This window comes from Perca flavescens, chromosome 10 (assembly GCF_004354835.1).
Source record: "Perca flavescens isolate YP-PL-M2 chromosome 10, PFLA_1.0, whole genome shotgun sequence".
Classification (NCBI taxonomy): domain Eukaryota; kingdom Metazoa; phylum Chordata; class Actinopteri; order Perciformes; family Percidae; genus Perca; species Perca flavescens.
The window spans coordinates 33,605,877-33,627,094 of NC_041340.1; the positions used below are offsets into that span (position 1 = coordinate 33,605,877).

The following is a 21,218-nucleotide window of genomic DNA, read 5'->3' on the forward strand; positions in this document are numbered from 1 at the left end:
AAATGGTTTTGTGTGGCAGGGCACCTTTAACATACGTTTGTTCTGCAACTGAAATAACTCTTATCTCTTAGGGTCGAGGTATCTAAATGTATTAAGTACCCCCTATATGATTATTATTGTCTATGTGCTGGTAGAATTACAATTTACTGGGATTTCAGATGTGCATGGCAAATATTCAGTTGCTCACACAAAATTTCACAACCTTTCAATTCTTCAACAAAGCAGTAATGAGTAGTTGAGTGTCATAATTCCCGAAGGTGTTTATATCATCCACTATTCTACTCATGTGCTTAAAAACCATATTTTCTGAACTTTTAGTATCAGCGAATGAATTACTGTATGTATCAATGTCATTTATTCATGTCCATAATGGTGGGAAAGTATAAAACGTATAAATAGCTCATAATATCTATGTCGTGAGCTTACAATAGCTATTAACAGTTGAGGGGCATACAAAACAAAGTTGCACATAACAAGAAATATGTAAGTATGTAATTTATAAGTAAAAAATAAAACATACAGGTCTTTATTGTTGTCAGTCAATTGTCTCATTTTTACCACATTAAAACAACAGAGACTTGCCTAATTCAATTGACATGATCTGTATTTACAAATGTACAGGCTCGGCTGCTCACACCAGCATTTAACATTAAAAATGTCTGGCTAAATCAACTCATTCTAATAGAATTTATGCACTGACTGGATTTTGTCCAAGATCACAGGGCTCACAAATCTGAAATGATTTGAGTTGCTACCATGCTTGCATGCAGCACACACACACACGTTGGTGGTACAACAACCACATGAAAGTGTGAAACCACAACATTGTTTTGGGTGTGTACGCATGCATCAAAATGTGTGTATGTATGTAAATGCATTCTATATTTCACTGTTGGTTTGTGTTCCCCAGAATGTGAATGTCCCACTGAGCCTTGCTTCCAGACAAACAGGTCTTTAACTGAGAAAGAAGGGAGCTTTGTCAGACACAACCATTGGGACTGTTCGACACAGCGCGAGTGTGTGTGTGTGTGTGTGTGTGTGTGTGTGTGTGTGTGTGTGTGTGTGTGTGTGTGTGTGTGTGTGTGTTGTGCGTGTGTGAGAAAGAGATTATGCGTGTCTCTTTTCGAGACCGTGTGTATGTCTGTGAGGACGAGATTGTGTCTGTGTGTGAGGGATTGTTCGACACAGTGAGCTGTGTGTGTGTGTGTGTGTGTGTGTGTGTGTGTGTGTGTGTGTGTGTGTGTGAGACATTGACTTAGAGAGGGAAAACAGGATTGTTTGGTATTTCTGTCTGCATTTTAGTCTGGAATCAACAGACCGGGAGTGTGTGTGCACGTGCAAGCTGTATGTGTGCACAAGAGTGTGTGCGTTTTGTGTTGTATTTTTTGCTGTTATTCAAAATGGAAGAAAAGCAGCTCGAACACAACAGCACTTTGCGCAGCTACAGACGGTGAGTAATCTTTCTTGCATTTTTGTGTCATACCTCCAAAAATCTGCTTTTCAAACATCATGAGAAAGCTGTCTGATTCCACCTGAAAATTTGAGATATCTCCCATAACATGATAATATTAACGTAATGGATGGAACCTGCACCAATGAAAGAGTGGAAGCTAATTGTAAGCATGCCATTTAGATAATAACCACAAGGAGAACCATGCATGCTGATGGTGAGATTGGGGGGAAGCTGCAGGGAAGGAAGCTGTCAAATGCTACGGTTGTAATAATATTTTTTAGCCATGCTAGCAGCGCGGCTCTCGGGATGGCAGTTTTACTCAATTGGTCAACAATGTTGCTCCAGACTGAAATATCTCAACTACTATTGGATGGATTTCCCCAAAATGTTGTACTGATATTCACGGTCAACCCTATTGATGTTTGTGACCCTTTCACTTTTCCTATAGTTAGAGGAGGTTGAATTTTTTTGTTTGGCAGTCTCGACAACTATTGGATGGTAGTATGAAAGGCCAAAAATCCGCAAAGGGAAGTTGGGGACCGAGCCTTCTCTGTAGTAGCCCCCAAACTCTGGAATTCCCTCCCACCCCATATCAAATCATGTAATACAATTGTTAGTTTTAAATCAAATCTGAAGATGCATTTTTACTCTCTTGCTTTTAACTACCTTTGATTCCTAATTTTTTTTTTTTTTTTTTTTAAGATTCAGAGCTATGAACTGAACTCAACTTTTTCTTATCTTTTTGTATTTACAAACGTTGTTCCATTGTTTTATTCTATGTTACATTATTTAAAGGTCCCATGACATGGTGCTATTGGATGCTTTTATATAGGCCTTAGTGGTCTCCTAATACTGTATCTGAAGTCTCTTTTATATAGACCTTAGTGGTCCCCTAATACTGTATCTGAAGTCTCTTTTATATAGGCCTTAGTGGTCTCCTAATACTGTATCTGAAGTCTCTTTTATATAGGCCTTAGTGGTCTCCTAATACTGTATCTGAAGTCTCTTTTATATAGACCTTAGTGGTCCCCTAATACTGTATCTGAAGTCTCTTTTATATAGACCTTAGTGGTCCCCTAATACTGTATCTGAAGTCTCTTTTATATAGGCCTTAGTGGTCCCCTAATACTGTATCTGAAGTCTCTTTTATATAGACCTTAGTGGTCCCCTAATACTGTATCTGAAGTCTCTTTTATATAGACCTTAGTGGTCCCCTAATACTGTATCTGAAGTCTTTTATATAGACCTTAGTGGTCCCCTAATACTGTATCTGAAGTCTCTTTTATATAGACCTTAGTGGTCCCCTAATACTGTATCTGAAGTCTCTTTCCCGAAATTCAGCCTTGGTGCAGAATTACAGCCACTAGAGCCAGTCCCACAATGAGCTTTCCTTAGGGTGTGCCATTTCTGTGTCTGTAGATATTGAGGAGGAGAGAGGGGGGGAGGGGGGCAAGGTGGAGGGTGGGGGTGTGGCCTTGACCAACTGCCACTTTGCTCGTTTGAAAGCCATGATGTCTCACTCTCTCTCATGGGCGGGCCAAATTCTCTGGGCGGGCAAAGCAGAGAAAGGGGAGGTAACCTTGCTCCTTATGACCTCATACGGAGAGGATTCCTGATTGGCCCATCTGAGCTTTCATTTTCTCAAAGGCAGAGCAGGATACCCAGGGCTCGGTTTACACCTATCGCCATTTCTAGCCACTGGGGGACCATAGGCAGGCTGGGGGAACTCATATTAATGTTAAAAAAAAACTCAAAGTGAAATTTTCATGCCATGGGACCTTTAATTCTTCCTTTGCCTAACTATATTCATGGTACCTTGCACACTTGATTATGTATCTTTAAAGCATACTGTCAGACCCCCCTGGGGTGCACTATCTCTACCTCCAACATTGCCAAAAGACACAATATAGAATAAATATTCGAAATGGCACAAATCCTTCATCACACAAATGTGAAAACACACTAAAGAGAATGTAATTATTACACTATAGCTCTAAGAACAGAAAACACAAACTACAACTAAAACCTGACCTTTCTGGCCTTCCTTGATGCAAAATCATCAATGATGTCATCGTATGAAATCTGCTCCCCTATGGAGAGATTGATATTGATGACAGCGAGGCCAGTGATCCGTTCCTGGGACATGGTGACCTCAGGTATGACTTGATCAACTTTAGTTTGGAAAAGCTCCTCTCTGCTTGAGCCACAGTGACTGACAGGGAAGGACTGGGACCATAAATCAGCCCTGGCATTTTGGCCCAGACCGGCCCACCACATAACATAACATCACAGATAGATAGATAGATAGATAGATAGATTTTTTTAGTTACAGTGCGTTTGCCCCTGTCGGCCACCGTAAGATGGAGATGACGGATGTTTGACTCCGGGCATTTGCAAATATGCCACATTTCATTTTCTCATTTTGTGTAAATTCATCTGAAAAACTAGAAAATGGGATTGCAAATCTTCCACTCGTAGCTTGCCTTGTGTGATGGACATCGGTGAGTTAGTTCATCAGTCATGAGCCAACACACATTGGCAAAAATTGTCTGAAATAATCTACTGGAAGGTCACTCCTTCTAGGTTCAGCTGTTGTTGTCCTCTTTCTACCAAGTGTTAGCCCTATGCTGCTTGACCTCTAGTTCTTGTTGGCGTTTACCCAGCAGTCATCTCTGTAGCCAGGCTGGCGAGCTGATATTGATTCTGCATCACACAACACCTGCTTGGTCTGAAATAATACAAAATGGACAAAAACAAATCATATCGGGAAACTGTGCGAACTATATACACAAAAAACAGCACTATGTATTTTCTAATCGCTTAAAGGAGTATTGTCTTTGAAATTATTTAATTTAAAGGTAATAAATACACAATTTTGTGTGTTTTTAATGGTATTTGTAATGGGGACTCTTACTGGTTTTAAAATTAGTCACCGATTATGGGGTGTCTAGTCAGGACACGGAAGGCAAGGATATTCTTTGAAGGTTTTAGATGCACAGGCACTATATCTTAGACACTTTACAGTGTAGGTGTGGTTCTAAAGGAAACAGAAATAAACATGAATGTTAACTAACATAAACACAATTGAGGCTAATAACTCCCTAGTTACATAAATATACAGTGCTAAACATGTCCTGAAAACGGAAACTACCATAAGAATGCCATAAAAGCTATACAATGGAGATAAAGGCTATCACTTACTGTAAACTCGATAATAACTTGCTAATATTTACTTATCTATATAATATAATTGTAACTTACTTGTGGTTACTGACGCACACGGACACCACCTGAAACTTAATTTATAAACTGAAACTCAACTGACAGCCCTCTGCAAGCCAGCCAGGGCATGTCTCAACATGTTGGAAAAAGGGGGCGTGCAGGCTCTGTCCATGCTCACAGCACTTTGAGCCTTTTTCACAGTATTCTTTGTACCTTGCTGCACAGACTAAGCAGGCCTCCTGGTGACACGGCATTCCTTTGCATCACGCCCACGTTGGTTTATGGAATGTGATAATATGCCCAGCTGATCAGATCACATGACTAGATAGTGTGGGAAAATCTGTTTCACTTTCTCTCTCTGTGTTAAAACCAATCACGTGGGTGCCTGGGTAGCTCACCTGGTAGAGCGTGCGCCCGTATATATAGAGGATGCAGCAGCTGCGGGTTTGACTCTGACCTGTGGCCCTTTGCTGCATGTCATTCCCTATCTAGCTCCCTTTTCATGACTTCAGCTGTCCTATAAAATAAGGGCCTAAAACGCCCCAAAAAAATATTCTTAAAAAAACAATCACGTGTTTTTATTATCAGTAATTCAGCTCCATTATATATAGAACTACAGTTTTTGGATGATATGTTTTTTTATTATATTATCTGGAATCAGAATCTTCTATTGGCAGGTAATTACAAAGCTTCAGGAACATCAGTCCAGAACTTCTGATGCATCAGTTTGCGCAATATTAGATGGAGAAAATAAACTTATAGTACTTTCTGCTAATGCAACAAATGACTTTTTGCAACTTAAAGTCTAACAGTTAAAGGAACACGCCGACTTATTGGGACTTTAGCTTATTCACCGTATCCCCCAGAGTTAGATAAGTCCATACATACTGGGAACTATATTCTCAGAAGGCGAAGCACTGCTAAATCTGCTACTTGGGCGGAGGGATTTGCTCGCAGCACCTGAGAAGCCCCGTGGTGAGGAGCAGAGAGTAACAACGGTGCTTTTCAGGTGTTGCGTTAATCACTCCGCCCAAGTAGCAGAAGTAGCAGTGCTTCGCCTTTCTGAGAATATAGTTCCCAGTATGTATACGGTTAGAAGATGGCTGTGTCTCATGTGACCTTGTTATTTGTCCACGCTGTGACTATACAAATCACAACAAGTAAATAGGAAAATGTTGGCGTTATTTTGTCACTTATTGGGAGCAGTAGGCTAGATGGAACCAGTTACCTCCAGGATCTGTGCTAAGCTAGGCTAGTGGTGAGTGCGTCAGACAGTTAGGACACGCACGGAGATGAGAAGGGTATGTATGGACTTATCTAACTCTGGGGGACACGCTGAATAAGACAAAGTCCCAATAAGTCGCCGTGTTCCTTTAATACTAGCCCTATTTCACTACAATATATATCCATCTGTTAACACTATCAAAATAATAAAATAATCCTTTCATGTAGTTACTTTGTCTGTGACTCTTAATAGCCTGCTTATAGCCACATGTAAGTCTTTATGATGTATGTAATCATCTTGCATCACTATGTTGGTAAAATGGGGAACAGGAGTGTGCAATAGTGGAAGAATCATTCAGATCCTTTACTTAGGCTACATGAAAGTGTCAATACAACATATATATATATATATATATATATATATATATATATATATATATATATATATATTTCAATCTCCTGCTGTGTTCTTTTACCACCCAGTAACCCAGAGGTGGAGTGGGTTGTGATAATAATAATAATAATAATAATAATAATAAGTTATGTAGTTCTGCTACACAAATTTGTATTTATTTGTTGGCCTCTAATCTTTCATTTTGTTTTATTTGGTAAAACTGCGAACAACTCATGGACATCTAAAAATGTGACAAGGGGCCCCCAACAAAACACAGAAAATGACATTTAATCTTCAACAATGTGTTGTATTTTATAAACTCATGCTTCTTTTTTTTATGTAAAAATCTAAATCTGAAATTAACTAGTAACTACAGCTGTCAGCTAAATATAGTGGAGTAGAGTACAAAATTTAAGTTAAATGCACAAATAAATGCACTTAGGCTATTTTTCATCACTACTAGTATGACTCAGGATTCAAATAGTGACTTTAATGCACTTAATGGGTTTTTATGGTAAAAATATAAACTTTATTATTTTCTTGTGTTATTGATTCAGCATATTACTGCCTAGGCTACTCTTCACCAGGACAAATCAAACGTAGCCTATTGTCTATTATAACCTCTGATTGTCTTACAATGCCTCTCCCTTTAAGGCCACTCAGCTGCTGAAGGAAAGCGGCGTTGGTATTGTTGCATCTCTGGTCTCGTCCTCCCTTCCTCCTCCTTCCCCCTCTTTACTCATCCACCCATCCGTCCATCCGTCCACTCCCTCTCCACACACGCACACCGATTTTCGCATCGCCTCCTCCGGCACAATGACCAACGATTCTCCGGAGGAGGAGACCCGAGCTCCGCGCGGCGGAGGAGGAGGAGGAGAAGGAGGAGGAGGAGGAGGGAAAGGAATCACACGAAGGAACCCAGCGGATGACAATGTGACCATCCTGACATCCTCCATGGATTTCCAAAGAGCCGGCCGCAGCCGAGCCAGCAGCAGCAGCAACGACGCCGCCTCGAGCATCACGTCCTCCCTGGAGCTGAGCATCCAGACGCGGATCTTTAAGATCATCGTCATTGGGGACTCCAACGTGGGCAAGACGTGCCTCACCTTCCGCTTCACCGGGGGGAGCTTCCCCGACAAGACCGAGGCCACCATCGGCGTGGATTTTAGGGAGAAGGCGGTGGAGATCGAAGGGGAGACTATCAAGGTAAGCAACACAAGGGGGCTGGATGTTGATCCCTGGTGTTTCCTCACCCCCCCCCCCCCCCCCCACACACACACACACACACACACACACACACACACACACACACCCCTCCTCCTCTTTTCTTTTTGTTGATCAGCTGCAGCTCAAAGTCTGCCAGTGGATCGCTGACACAGGGCCTTCCTTTTATCTCACAGTACTTTTCTTTGGGGATATATATATGTTTTTCTTCAAAATGTAGGTATTTTTTAGACTACACTTTGGAGAAATGTAACACATTTTGACGTATGGTCTTTGTGTGTCCTTGTACCTAAAGGAAGAAAACAAAACAATGACTATATGTATCATGTATGGCCCAATGGCTATTTGGGGGACATATTTCTATGGAAAAATGATGTGTTTACAGGTTCAGCAATAGGTGTTTCAGTGTTTTTTTTTTATTATTTACGTTAATTCAATCTTAGCTGATACAGGCAAATTTGTTGCATGTAAAACAAATCCTTTCAGATCTAGTCCAATCCTGACTAGATCTGAAAGGATTAGCGGATTGAATCTAACTTTTTAAGCTTTCAAGCAAAAGCTCAAACATTACCTGGGTCTAGTTTGTCAATCATGAGGATTTGCTGCTTTTCTTTGTGGTATATGATTATAAAGTGAATATGTTTGGATTTAACAGCAATTTAAAGACGTCCGCTCGGACTCAAGGAGACTGTGGTGGCAATTTTCACTATTTTTACACATTTTTAATAACTTTATAACTCAATTTAACTTCATAATCAAGTACTAGAGAAGATTAGCTGAATCAAGAATGAGAATACAGTGTAGTTGGAGCCCTAATTATAGGGTCCGTGTCCAGCCTTAACATCCCTGAGTTATTCCGTTTTAGAATTAAAATGAAAAGGTGTAGCTATAAGCCGCAGGGTTACATTTTCTTAGGTGACATTTACATTGCTACAATTTGGTTTAAAGAACAAATACCTTTTGTTATGTTTACACCTCTCATTCACACCCGAGCCCCTAAACCGGAGAAATTTGAAATCACTTCTGACCCCGTTTGGTTTGGAATCTGCGTTTGTGTTTCAGTCTCAACGGCCGCAAACGGAGACCTTGGGCAACATTAACACTGAGGCCAACGTTTCGCCGCCTGATTGGGTCATATCGGTCATGGCGTCCCGTTCTCTGAGACTAAGCTACTAACGTTACCATGGCAACTACCAGCGACGGGAGGAGTATACCCGCGGCCTCCTGTTTACACCGGCCCGCGTGTGCCCAGTATACGAGAATGTTGATGCGATATGCGGTTTGGGCGCGGTTAGTTTAAACGGAGAATATGCTGCGTTCCAGGCACAATTTTTAGCCCGTAAGTTACGACTTCAAGTCACGACTCACGACTTGGTAGCGTTCCAGGCAAAGTCACGAGCTGGCTAGCTAGACACTGTGCCGTTGGCAGGGTTCAGGTTAAGCTACCTAACGTTGACGTTAGCTAGCGCTAGCTAATACTAGCGATTTCTAGTCTGCGGCCTAATTTTGACTTCATTTAATAAACATAACCTTTAGTAGTACACAATCGTATGTGTATTGTTTTGATTAAAATGTGCAGAATTACTTTACGTTGCCTATTTATGTCTATTTAGTTCTATTTCTCACCGTTAATCACCGGCGTCTGTACAGCATCAACGGGGGTCGCCATTGTTGTTTATGTGTGTGTGACGTCAAAAACTGTTACTGGGAGTACAACCATCTGGTACGAGTTCACGGGGAGTTAGTTACGGGTTTGACTACCGTTCCAGGGCACTTTCACGGGTAGAAGGTTGTGAAAACACGGGTTACGGGTTGCCTGGAACACAGCATTAGTTCTTCTACTGGAGCTAAAAACACTTGTGTGCACAGAGATCGCTTTTGGCTCAAAACCCTGCTTCAAAACCAAAACGTAGCAATGTCAATATAGCCTTAAGTCTGCTAACAATTCAAAACCAGCCATCTAATGTTGGATTTTATTGTATCACATATCATAACAGTCACAACAAAAGTACACCCAACAGCATTAGAAATGTAGGCCATAGTACTGTAATGGTATCCTGGTAAATGCTGAATTAAAGTTGAAAGATTTCCAACGTTCTTTGTAGCAATGCTAATTAGCAGATGTAGCAACACCATTTTAAAGTTGTAGTTCGTAGTTTTTGTCGTATGTACCCAAGCTGCATGTACCCAAAGACATTTTATACTTTCTGGGGCCGCCCATCAGGAAACCCTTATTCATGATCTCATCCTAATACTGACAGGTCCCCCTACTCTAATAGACTCAAACATCCTGTGGCCCCTTCCAAAGGCCATTTGTTACTCAGTTAGTCAGTTAGTTACTCTAATTTGTTATTAACTTAAACATCTGAACCAGATGCCACCATCGCACGCACAGGGCATCTTAGCCTCACTGTGATCTTCTTCCTCGATCATAATAACACATTATAGAACATATGAAATATGAAAATACCTTTGAGTACATGCAGGCTTGATTATTTCACCTATCACTCTTCAGAAGAGATAATTATCTCGTAGTTTTTATGTTTTCTTCGTCTCCGAAACTGCTGAACGCTGCCGTCGTCCTTTCTCAGCGGTGATGTCAAACGCATCACTCAAGCTTCTGCGTGCGAATGTCGCCGGACTACGCTATTTCGTAAACAGCCGTACTGAGAAATCCAGAGAGAGTCGTGTGGAGCTCTGGAACTCATTTGGCAATGGCTTGAATGTAACGGACGTTCATTTATATAAAATAGTTGCGCACTGTAGCTTTAAGTGTAACAGTATAATACCGGACTAGTTCAAATATGTGGACAAATAATATTAGTCACAATTTGAGTTTACATACGTTGAACATTTTTATTCATTCATTTGTATGACCTTGTGACTAAATATGAGGCTTTTTATTGAGATCTCGTCCTCTGTTGGGTTGTGTACATACCCTCCCCCTCCTCACTTGGCCGGTTAGTGTGTGTGCAACCTCTACATCGCACGCATGCACACACACACACACACACACACATACCCTTCCCCCCTTACTGTCTCAGTAACAGTCTGCAACCTCCAGATGCCCCCTAATGTTGACTCACAAACACTGTGTACACTACACCCATTAGGTCAGCAGGTCTGAATTATTGATATTCTCTTTAAAACGCATACACATACAGTATGATCAGCAGTGTGAGAAAGTTTAAATGTATTTTTCATATGTTAATGGTACTTAACCTTTTACCATTTTCTTAACCATTAGCATCCAGCAAGGTTTCTGCCCTCAAAGCTGGCTGAATATAGCCTGGCTCCGCCCTCCTACGTACTTCCGCTCAATTTTAATTTTCCTTCAGTACTACGTCTGGGTTTGCGGTATATTCTTGGGTTTTCTCCGATAAAATTTTAACAGGTCCATTCAGCGAACAGAGGGAGTGGCTGAGAATGATGATGTTGAGGTTCGGTAACCTTCGGCGAGTTCTGTAATGGCGGTGGAAAAAGATGCGGTCCGTTGTGGCAACGCTGCCGAATATCCAGAAGTTAAAGCCCGAGAAAGAACGATCTTTGCTGAGTTTTGTTGTGTGGCCATAATGTTGTGGCCCTCCTCCCCCACGGGGTTCGGGAAAAGTTTTTATTTTCCAGCTCACTCCGTTAGTGGTGAAGGAGTTGGCTAAGGCGAACGCTAGCGATGCTAAGCCGATAGTTGTTGTCGTCTCCCCTCTTGTTAGCCAGGTCCTACCAGACCGTACGTAGGAGGGCGGATCCAGGCTACCAGAGTGGCTCTGGGCAGATCCAATAGTTTTAAACTTCAAGGAAGTTAACACTTGTCAATGGAGAGTGGCCAGACTCTCTGTACAAATGAAATGTACCAGAGTCTCGTAGGACCAGACTAGGCTGAATATTGGTAGAGTACAGCAAGACAGGGCATTGAGTAAGAGTGTAAATCACACGTTTTATCAAGATACGATATATTGATTCTTTGAACCATAATACAATATTTACTGATAGCACAAAGTCTGTCACGATACCAATTTGATTAAATTCAGGGACTTGCGGCCGATACCAGAGGATACATACGCCCATTTAACACAATCAGTTACATTTGTATATATTTACATAAAACAACTAATATTGTTTCTGATTTCATTACTAAACTCTTCCAGACAATTCAATTAAAAACAAACTACTCTTTTTGATAAATAGAATAAATATAAAGTGGGAATTTCAAAATAAAGGCGCATCTTAATGATGATAATGCGATTTGTGAAAGTCACTTTGTCACTTTGCGGCGAAAACAAAATACTTTCACAGAGGAAACGCTTATTCCGGCGCAAAATGAAACCAGGGGTTAATAACACATCGGTACCGAGTTCACCGTTTTCTGGGATATGCCTTCATGCTAATCGAATGTGACCAGTTTTAGTGCAAACCGCTAATTAGCTTATAACGCTAGTCATCGGGGCACGGGTAAAGTAAAAAGAAATCGCTATTTCTATACCACTAACAAGGCTCAAAATAGCACCACACTTCCACGGTAGAATAATGAGGGTCCGAGCGGTACAGTTTTTATAAACTATCTTTTTAATAAACTGTCTGTACACTTAAAAAGTTCTCAATGCTTCGGTTTACATGTAGGGACCGTTGTTATGCTACCGTGGAAGTGTGTTGCTATTCTGAGCCTTGTTAGTGGTATAGAAATAGTGATTTCTTTTTACTTTACCCGTTTCCCCCGATGACTAGCGTTATAAGCTAATTTGCGATTTGTGCTAAAACTGGTCACATTCGATTAGCATGAAAACATTCACCTATTATCCAATTAACCTATTTATCTTTCTATGGCACTATAGACTGTTTACTTAGTTTAAAAATACTTCTATTTAAGGTAGGGTGACAAGACGTCCCGGTTTGACTGGGACAGTCCCGATTTTGAGTTGCCTGTCCCGAGTCCCAACAAAAGCCTGTCGGGACGCTAAAATGTCCCAGTTTACACCAACCACTATGAAATTGTCAGCGATTACATAGCCGACGTGGTCTTATTATAGCCCGAGCATTAACTAAACCCATGTAGAAAGACTTATAAAGCGTCCAGCGTATGATTTTAACATGTGCGTGTGTGTGGAGCGCAGCTCCGCCTCCTCAAGTCCACAACACAACCTGCCGGAGCTCAGCTCCGTCTCCTTCAGCACCAAATATTGTTATTCCACTTGAATTATTTTTCATCTCCTGGCCAATACATGGTATATGAGACTAATTAACAAGACTACACAGAGCCACCCAGGCTACATGGAATTATTAGTCATAATAAGCTAGTTCGAGATGAACTGCGCCTCGCCTGTAAAGTGGACGAGAGCAGGCGGCAGCAGCAGCAGCGGTGCGCATAGTTAGGATTTCAAAAAAATCCTATCTCTTTCAGAGTATAACTGTCAGTGTGTTGGTTATTCTCGTTAAAACGTCCATGTTGTAGGACGTACACTGCAGCCTCAAGGGCTGCTTACAGCAAGCTGGAGTACTCTATGTATTTAGAGATATGACACTTTCGCGTAAAGGGTTTATTTTATCTCGTGTCATATAATTTGTGTCAACACTGGTGGTTGTATTGCGAGAACTGAAGCTTTACATGCAGGGAGGTGTTCCAGACCCAGCAGGATCATTCATTGCCCGAGCTGAGACAGGAAGCTAAAACGCTGTGTGTTAACGTGTCATGTCATCCAGATGGTGATTTCATGGCCTCCACAGTGGACTCTCTCATTTTACAAACTAAACTACTTTAGTGGCACAGTAGGGCTTTTAAAAAGGTTCTGAACCAACAACTTAAAATTTCAATCACAGTTTATGTATAACATGATAAATATATAATAATAATAAAAAAATCTCTTAAAACTTAACTGTAGCTCTAGCTGGGTTATTCCTTTTCCTCTCCAGTCCCCCAGGTGAATCAAAGTAACTCACAGATTTGGCAACGACAAATGTTATAAGCTGCAGAGGACTACAAATAGCAGAGCGCTAAGTATAGACGTAAGGTGTCAAAATAATGGTAATGATTCTCAGTTTTGAGATCCATAGCTATTGACAGCCAGATTCCTGGTCACATGCAGAGATTTAACAATGATTTTAGCTACATTTTGACTTCATTTTTTTCTACTCTGCCACTTATTTTTTAGCATTTGGACGGATTTTGAAAAGCACACGTTCAAGTTGGTACTAAGCCCAAATGATAAATAACAGAATATTGATTTAAACTCGTGGATTTAAAAGGCATTTACACTGAATTTGGATGGCGACCTTGGCTCCCCGATCACAAAAACAGTGTAATCGAGAAAAACTATTATTTTGCACAATACGTTTTGCAAACTGTTATTGTGTCTTGTTGTTGTCACTGTTGATTTAACTGTTTCACTGTTTTTTAAGTTCAATAAATGCAAAATTTTTAAGTTATCCTGATTTCAATATTGACAAAAATTATTGTGATTATGATTTTTTCTATAATCGAGCAGCCCTACTGACGAGAGGTGTATCAAGTACGTACAAATGCTTATTAGCAATTCTGTTAGATCTATTTTGTGCGTTATCAATTTTCTTAACTTGCTGTCAAATATGGGGCACACGGTGTTCAACAAAGAGTAACCTTTGGTGTTAGGAGCTGTATTAAATAAATGCAGCATTCAACATCTGATGCTAAATAGCCGGGCTTGTCCTTTCAAATGTTAATAGCAGATAATAGGAGCTTTTTCACCACAGGCCTGGGCTGAGTGTTGGCAGACGTCCATGTTGATGTACAAAGTGCTACTGATTACACAGAGACATTCAGCAAGCAGACAATTTGAGCACAATTTACAGCCTGGTAGATGTGACTGAGCATGAGCCATAAGTGATATTTGTCTGCATTCTGACATGGCTGAATTAATTTTTTTAGGTGAAACCAATATCAGTTCTTCTCTTGTGCAGGGGAGGTGGGGGGGTGGGGGGAGGGGGATAAAGCTCACTTCCTTTTTGTCCCTCTGGTTAAATCTGAACCATGAAATGCTGAAATTAGGAAATGGCACGGCTGTAGAGTAGCTCCACATGCGGCACAGGTGTACTGGCTGAGGCATACTGCTGAAATCTGACAGTACAATACCAGCTGTCGGATGCATCACTGGAAGCAAATGCTAGTATATTTAGCTAGATGAGTTAGCTGGTGAGTCGTCTTGGGATCTGACTCACAAGTTCCCACAAAATATGAAGTCAACTGAGAACAAGCAGTGGAAAAATGCAGTCACTTATTTGACATTGTTGACCAGATGGTGGATAACATTTCAAACATTTGATAAACGTGACCAGCCAGCCTTTATCCATTTAAAACAAAAATGATTTTGGTGGTACAAAACCAAAATTATTTTGGTTTTAAACCCATAGGGTGCCATTGGGCGTGTGCCACTGCATTTAATTTTGGCATACATCAAATGCCCTATACAGCACAGAGACATCGTAATGATTCAGCAGAAAAGCCCATGGTGCTATAGAGCAGTGCTCTCTTGAGTCAGGAATAGCTTAGCACTCTTTCCTGTTGACATGGTACAGTGCCATGTACTGGTTCGTGTAAGCTCTTATGGGCTTAGACAGCACATTGCCAGATCCATATTTATCCTTGTCTTTTAGTTTATTGAGATTAATAAAAGATGTATATGTAATAAGCTTGGATGTCTGGATTCTGTAGTCTTGCATTGCCAGATATGTAAGCCCTGTAGAGTAAAGTCTGGCCACACCACACATACATTCTAGGATAGGAAGAAAAAAAAAACACTCTGGGTTGTTTGCATTTCTTTAAACCAATCCCAATCATCTTGGGCTGCGCCAAGTTCCAGATGCAGCGACGGTGGCTCTGCAAAATAGTCTCGGGAAGGAACTCGTTAACCTATTTAGCTGGATACATGGTTAAAACGTAATTTGCTCTTACCAGTGTATCGCCGTGTGCATTCCGTTCATAGCAATCCCAAAACGTCCCATTTAGAGAATAAATGCCGTAAACATTCTTTGTAAATCTTTACAATCATTCCCTGAACGAACCAAGCAGGCATGCCTTGTTGCACGATCAAAATCTTCTTCAAAACTTGCTCTTTTCAGCGTGTAGCTTTGCTAGCTCGAAAGCTGTTTTTGTTTCCTGAAGCGAACAGAGTTAGAGAACGGCAACGCACAGAGAGCAGAAGCGGAGAGGCATGGATGCCAGGCTTTATAACTGGAAATGTACTTCTGTTGATCACGACTAGGATTCTGTAACTCTGCCGGCTGTTATTTCTCTGATATTCAAATGTAGAACTGCTCATGGTTTATGTCTAGCACCAAAATACAGCTCATACGTAGATATTCACTTTTCCTCATATCAAAACATAGTCTGATGTTGTGTACCTCCACAGGTGCAGGTATGGGACACAGCAGGCCAGGAGCGCTTTCGTAAATCCATGGTGGAACACTACTACCGCAACGTCCACGCAGTGGTCTTTGTGTATGACGTCACCAAGATGACTTCCTTCCGCAACCTACAGACATGGATAGAGGTTGGTAACTGGCTCGGTACATTGCAGAACAATCTTCAGCATCTCTCCTAGCCTAATAATCTAGACGCACCCTGGCGGCAGCAAATTTATTTTGCAGCCAGGGGAGTCTAGGCACTCTCCGTTGACTTGCGAGCTGGAAAAACCAAATTCTGGTCAGGCCAATCACATCGTGTATAGAGTCGGTGGGCGGGCTTATGGCTGCTGCTGCTGCTGGGAACAGCGGTCTTCTGGAAGAGTTGGAGTTCAGCTTTTCTTTGAGAAAAGAACAAAGAACGACACAGAAGTCATTCTTAAAAAAGGAAGATGTGTTCGGAGTTTTGCCGACCGGATACAGCAAAAGTTTAATCTATCAACTAGATTCACTACCTTCTTTGTTGCTCTGCCTGGTTGTAGCGCTATCCTGTTACGTGCAGAGGGAATTTGAAAGACAACCGTTTATCCCGCCCCTCGGATTGAGCCCTGCCAATGGTGAGTTCCCAGACCCAACATCTTGATGTGGGTCTGGCTTGTCAAGCTAACTCGCTACCGTTGTCGCTATTTCCAGTGCTCCCACTGGTTCGTCCTCAAGACTATTTTATTAGGCTGACAGTGACACTGTGATGTGTCATGTTGCAAAGCGTGGTTTGCATCTCTAATGCTAATGCTGCTACAATTTTAACCACTGCTGTGAGCATGCCAACTAAGAGGTGCACTGTGGCTTCACTTAGAAAATGAATTATCCAAAGTGGTTCGTGCAGTTGTGCAAGTAGGAAAAATCTTTCCAATGTGTGCTAAAATAGTGCTACTACTATTCCAACTTCCACTATGTCTGCCATTACCTCTACTGGCACTGTGGCTACTCTTCATTCTAATAATAATTACAACAGTCACGTCTTCAGTCACTACACGTTACATCAGTAGTAGAAATAGTAATACAGTGACTACTCGTGTTAGTAATTGAGAGTTAAACTAGTATTGCAAGTAGTTAAATCAGTGGTAGTAGCAATAGTGGTATACAAGTTAGTAGAAGTCATTGCACAGGATTGCAAGTATTACAAGTATTACCTGGGGGCCACTAGTAATTTGAAATAATTACGGAGGTCATCTGTGATCTTAACCCTGTGCAAATCTTCCACGTCTGTGATTTGTTGTGTGATAATATTTTCAACCGGACTGCGCTGCATTCCGCAGGCGCCGTGACCCCCGCGAGCAGTCGCTGCCATTCAAGTCAATACTTGATAATCCACTAGCCGCGTGCCAGAAGCGTGCGTGAAGCGGCGCCCCGCTCAGCGATAGATACGCACAAGGTCTATTTTCGGGAAACTGCCCACATTCCCACAGCCCTATGTTCCAACATTTTTAAGATTTTTTTTTTTACTGAAAATTAGGCCCTATGTTCCCACAGTTCCCCCATTTCTAAGAATCTTTGTCAAAAATTAGGCCCTATGTTCCCACATTTCCTTTTTCATAAATTTGTATCAGATTTTATCCCCATAACCCTTACCCCTAACCCTAAAAAATGTTGTGGGAGGATAAGGCTTAAATTGAAGGGAAATGTCGACCTCAAGACCTAATTTTGAAAATGTCCTAGAAATGTGGGAACATAGGGCCTAATTTTCAGTGAAAAAAAATTCTTAGAAATGTAGGACCATTTGGCCCCCCCCATAATATTGTATATGTCTATTCTACAACACCACGGACAATGAGAGATTCATCTTGGAGGTGGAAAAACATAATAGACATCACAAATCCTTTTTATCAGGACAAAGTCAGAAAAGAGAAGAGAGGCATGATGTTGAATTGCAGGAGTGCTTGGAGTGGAAGGTAAATGCTTAATAAACACGTAATTATTATTTCAAGTACTTTTAGAGACAGTAAAATCTGTGATTCAGGCAGGCAAGATGCTCCGCGAGATGCTCCTGGTGTGGTATGGCGCATGACAGAGGACGGAACAAAACCGTGGCGCAGCACAGACGCGGCTGGTGGAAAATCTATCTTAGTCCTGTGCGAATCGGCATTACCACTATATGCACTATGCAGCCATTTGCCACCGGGAGTTGATTTGGCCAAGTGGGACACATTGTACTGTAGCTGTCATAAATTCTAATTACAGACGGTAACGCTTTTTTTCCACTTACTTGCTCATATTTAGCCTGGTTGAGTCTGGGCAAAGTTCATTGACAGTTCATTTCCAAAGGGGGCGTCACCAACGGACGCCACTCAAATGCCTCTGGGTGCAACTGGATAGTCCTTCAACCAATCACACCAATGATCTGGGTGACGCTGCGCTTCGGTGGCCGTCATGTTCGGTCATGTTGAATGTAAACAAAAAGCTGCTCGCCGTCGCTGCGCTATCATTGTCGCGTAAAGCCCGCCTCAATGGTTGTGATTGGTGCCTTGATTTTGGGGACATTGGAAATGGGTTTGAATGGGCTCTTCGCCAGACTGACTTGCAGAGCAAATCTCAAATTTGCCCAGAAGTTCGTCAGGGTTAACACAGGCTAGCTCATATTAATGGTCACAAATCACATAAACCATGGCCACAGTTTACAAAGTGTATATTCTGTTGTGTTCCAGGAGTGTAATGGCCACCGGGTCTCAGCATCAGTACCTCGAGTCCTGGTGGGAAACAAGTGTGACCTCGTGGAGCACATACAGGTGAGTGTTTCCCATCTTTATAAGCAGATTTTCAATGCTGTATTCTGACTGATTATTGGTCCCCCCGTACCACCCCACTTAAAAAAATCCTGGAATCGCTCCCGTTTTCAACCAAACATTGTGTGCTCTCCCAGGTGCCCTCCAACATGGCGTTGAAGTTCGCCGACTCCCACAACATGCTGCTGTTTGAGACGTCGGCCAAGGACCCGAGGGAGAGTCAGAACGTCGACTCCATCTTCATGTCCATCGCCTGCCGCCTGAAGGCCCAGAAGTCCCTGCTCTACAGAGACGTGGAGAGAGAGGACGGGAGAGTCCGACTCACACAAGAGACTGAGACAAAGAGTAGTTGTCCTTGTTGAGGAAAAGGAGGAGTGGGAGGCATAATGGAAGGGGAAGAGAGAAGAGTAACTGTGCATGTGGAGAAAAAAAAAGGAGGAGAGGGAGGATGGGGAGAGTGAGGCTAAAAACAAGAGTCTTTTAAATTACGTGCAACTTTTCCGGTTTTGGAGGAGGAATGGGGCTGACGCTAAAGAGCTATGTGTTTCAAGGAAGAGGATGGAGGAGGATAGGGTGGAGACAAAGGGTGCTGAAGATAAAGAGAAAAGAGAACAAAAGGGATTCATTAACCATTCAGAAATGAGTCAATGTTGCCTTTTAGACTACGGCATAGTGTAGAAATGCTTCCATCTTTTCAAACGTAGACCGAAATTGAGTGAATATACTTACAGCGTGCCCAGTGCAAAGGCAAGCAAAACACAAGAGATGAGTCATTTGGGGATTTACAACAAACAGTCTCAATGCAAGGCTGGTGTTTCTGTTCATGACAACCATTACTAACAGCAACATTCTGGGGCAACATATCTGAACACGGTCTGATTTTGGTTGCCTTGTCCCGATTGATTTTCATCCACATCCTAGCTGAAAAGCAGTATTTCACAACCTATGTCCACTGCCTTAAAAAAAGCTGCCTCTGTCTTGGTTTTAAGAACTCAGTCAGGCAAAAATAGCATAGAGGTTTCAAGTGGTTTAACCTTCTCGATGATGACCGAAGGACTCGTTTTTTTCTCAGAATTTTCAATCCTTCAAGAGCAGGACAGTTGACTTCAAATCACTGTGAGATCATGAGTACAAGGGATGGATGGGGAAACACTTCCTAGACAAATGTAATGTGGATAAAATATGGGGCAAAAATACCAGGTTAGCTCGAAGGACCTATTCAGGAAGACCTTGACAAGGTTTCCTGAAAAAAAAAACCCGGAGCATCTAGAGGTTGTCAGGCAGCGTGTCACATATTGATTTAGAGGCTGTAAAAGATCCTCTTACCCTCATGCAGGAGAAATGCACTCCGTCATCTAGCATCTAATCCTGACGTAAACATATCCCCTCTATGCTAACCTTCTGCCTCAGTGGCTTATCCAGCTTTCCCTTTGTGCGCAAATGCAAAAACACCCAGTTTTTTTTGGGTGACTTCAAGATAGCCAGTACAGCAGGCTGTCATCGTGAACCATTCGTACATATAGTTACTAAAAGTAATGCACCGTAATTCGTATGTATTCCACAGATATATTGCTATGTGCACCACAGTAACTGCCGCTGTATAAGACTGCTCTGGTTCCGCGTGGGGAGGAAGTCGGGGTGGATGGGTGGTCATAAAAAGCATGGCTTTCAAGCGGGGGAGCGGAGTTTGTGTCCTGGGGAAGAAACACAAGACTTTCACCCAAGAAACGCGTGTTTGTGTCCTGGGAGTACTACTTGAAGGGACCAGTGTTTTAATCCAAACCCGTATCTTATTTCAATTATTAACTAGTCATTTTGGTGCCTAAACTTAACCGCACAACGGTCCCTTTTTGGTCGACTAAACTGCAACAGCCTCTGAAATGACCGGGCACCTCGCGATGACTGGTACCCGCCTCCCAGTAATCTTTTCTTGGCCAAATGTAACTGTGAAGACCTTTTAAAGGGATACACCACCGTTTGTCTTGTTTTTGTCTCAGTGCAAGTAATTAGGTTGTTTTTTTTGTCGGCTCACTTTTACTCACAACATGCTAACCGGCAACATAGGATTCCATTCACTACGCTAAGCTAACTAGCGGCGGCACTGCCAGTGTTGAACCGGACTAAAACAATGCATGCACAAAAAATGCATTAGCCCACCTATCTACAGCTAGGGGAGACCGTGATAAGCCCTATTTCAACAAACGGTGGCGTATCCCGTCACGTGACCGGCCCGGCGGTCGCCTAATTCCGTAGGATATCATACGAATTGGTGTGCATAAGTTTTTGTACGATATCGTAGGAAACCGTTCATTAGAATGCTGACATTCGCAGCAATTCTAAATATTCTGTAATGCACTTTTTTTTTCAAAGTAAAAACCTTCTTTCTGTCTTAGATGATGTGCTCGCCACATCAATATCACTGCCTCCAGTCTCAGAGGGGACAGGAAACACGACAGAAAACTGTGACCCCCCCCTGTATACATAATGGATATATTTATACTGCTACACATCCTGAGCCTGGGTGTGCGGTACGAGTGGACTTTTCAGCCTG

At 42.0% G+C, this 21,218-nt stretch overlaps 1 protein-coding gene across 1 annotated transcript; it reads left to right on the forward strand.

Annotated features, from left to right (window-relative positions):
- The first annotated feature begins 1,417 nt into the window (after nt 1–1,417).
- Nucleotides 1,418–20,687, forward strand: rab33a (RAB33A, member RAS oncogene family). The gene is made up of 5 exons (XM_028590211.1): nt 1,418–1,450; nt 6,948–7,499; nt 15,893–16,033; nt 18,590–18,670; nt 18,805–20,687. Exons 2-5 carry the CDS (start codon nt 7,110–7,112, stop codon nt 19,027–19,029), a joined length of 837 nt encoding a protein of 278 aa, XP_028446012.1. The 5' UTR covers nt 1,418–1,450; nt 6,948–7,109; the 3' UTR covers nt 19,030–20,687.
- Nucleotides 20,688–21,218: the final 531 nt, after the last annotated feature.

Excerpts from the sequence above, each read along its gene's own strand:
- rab33a (XM_028590211.1), top strand. The coding sequence starts at position 7,110 with ATGACCAACGATTCTCCGGAGGAGGAGACCCGAGCTCCGCGCGGCGGA. Across the intron at positions 16,034-18,589 it reads ACCTACAGACATGGATAGAG|GAGTGTAATGGCCACCGGGT; the intron begins GTTGGTAACTGG and ends GTTGTGTTCCAG. Across the intron at positions 18,671-18,804 it reads ACCTCGTGGAGCACATACAG|GTGCCCTCCAACATGGCGTT; the intron begins GTGAGTGTTTCC and ends GTGCTCTCCCAG.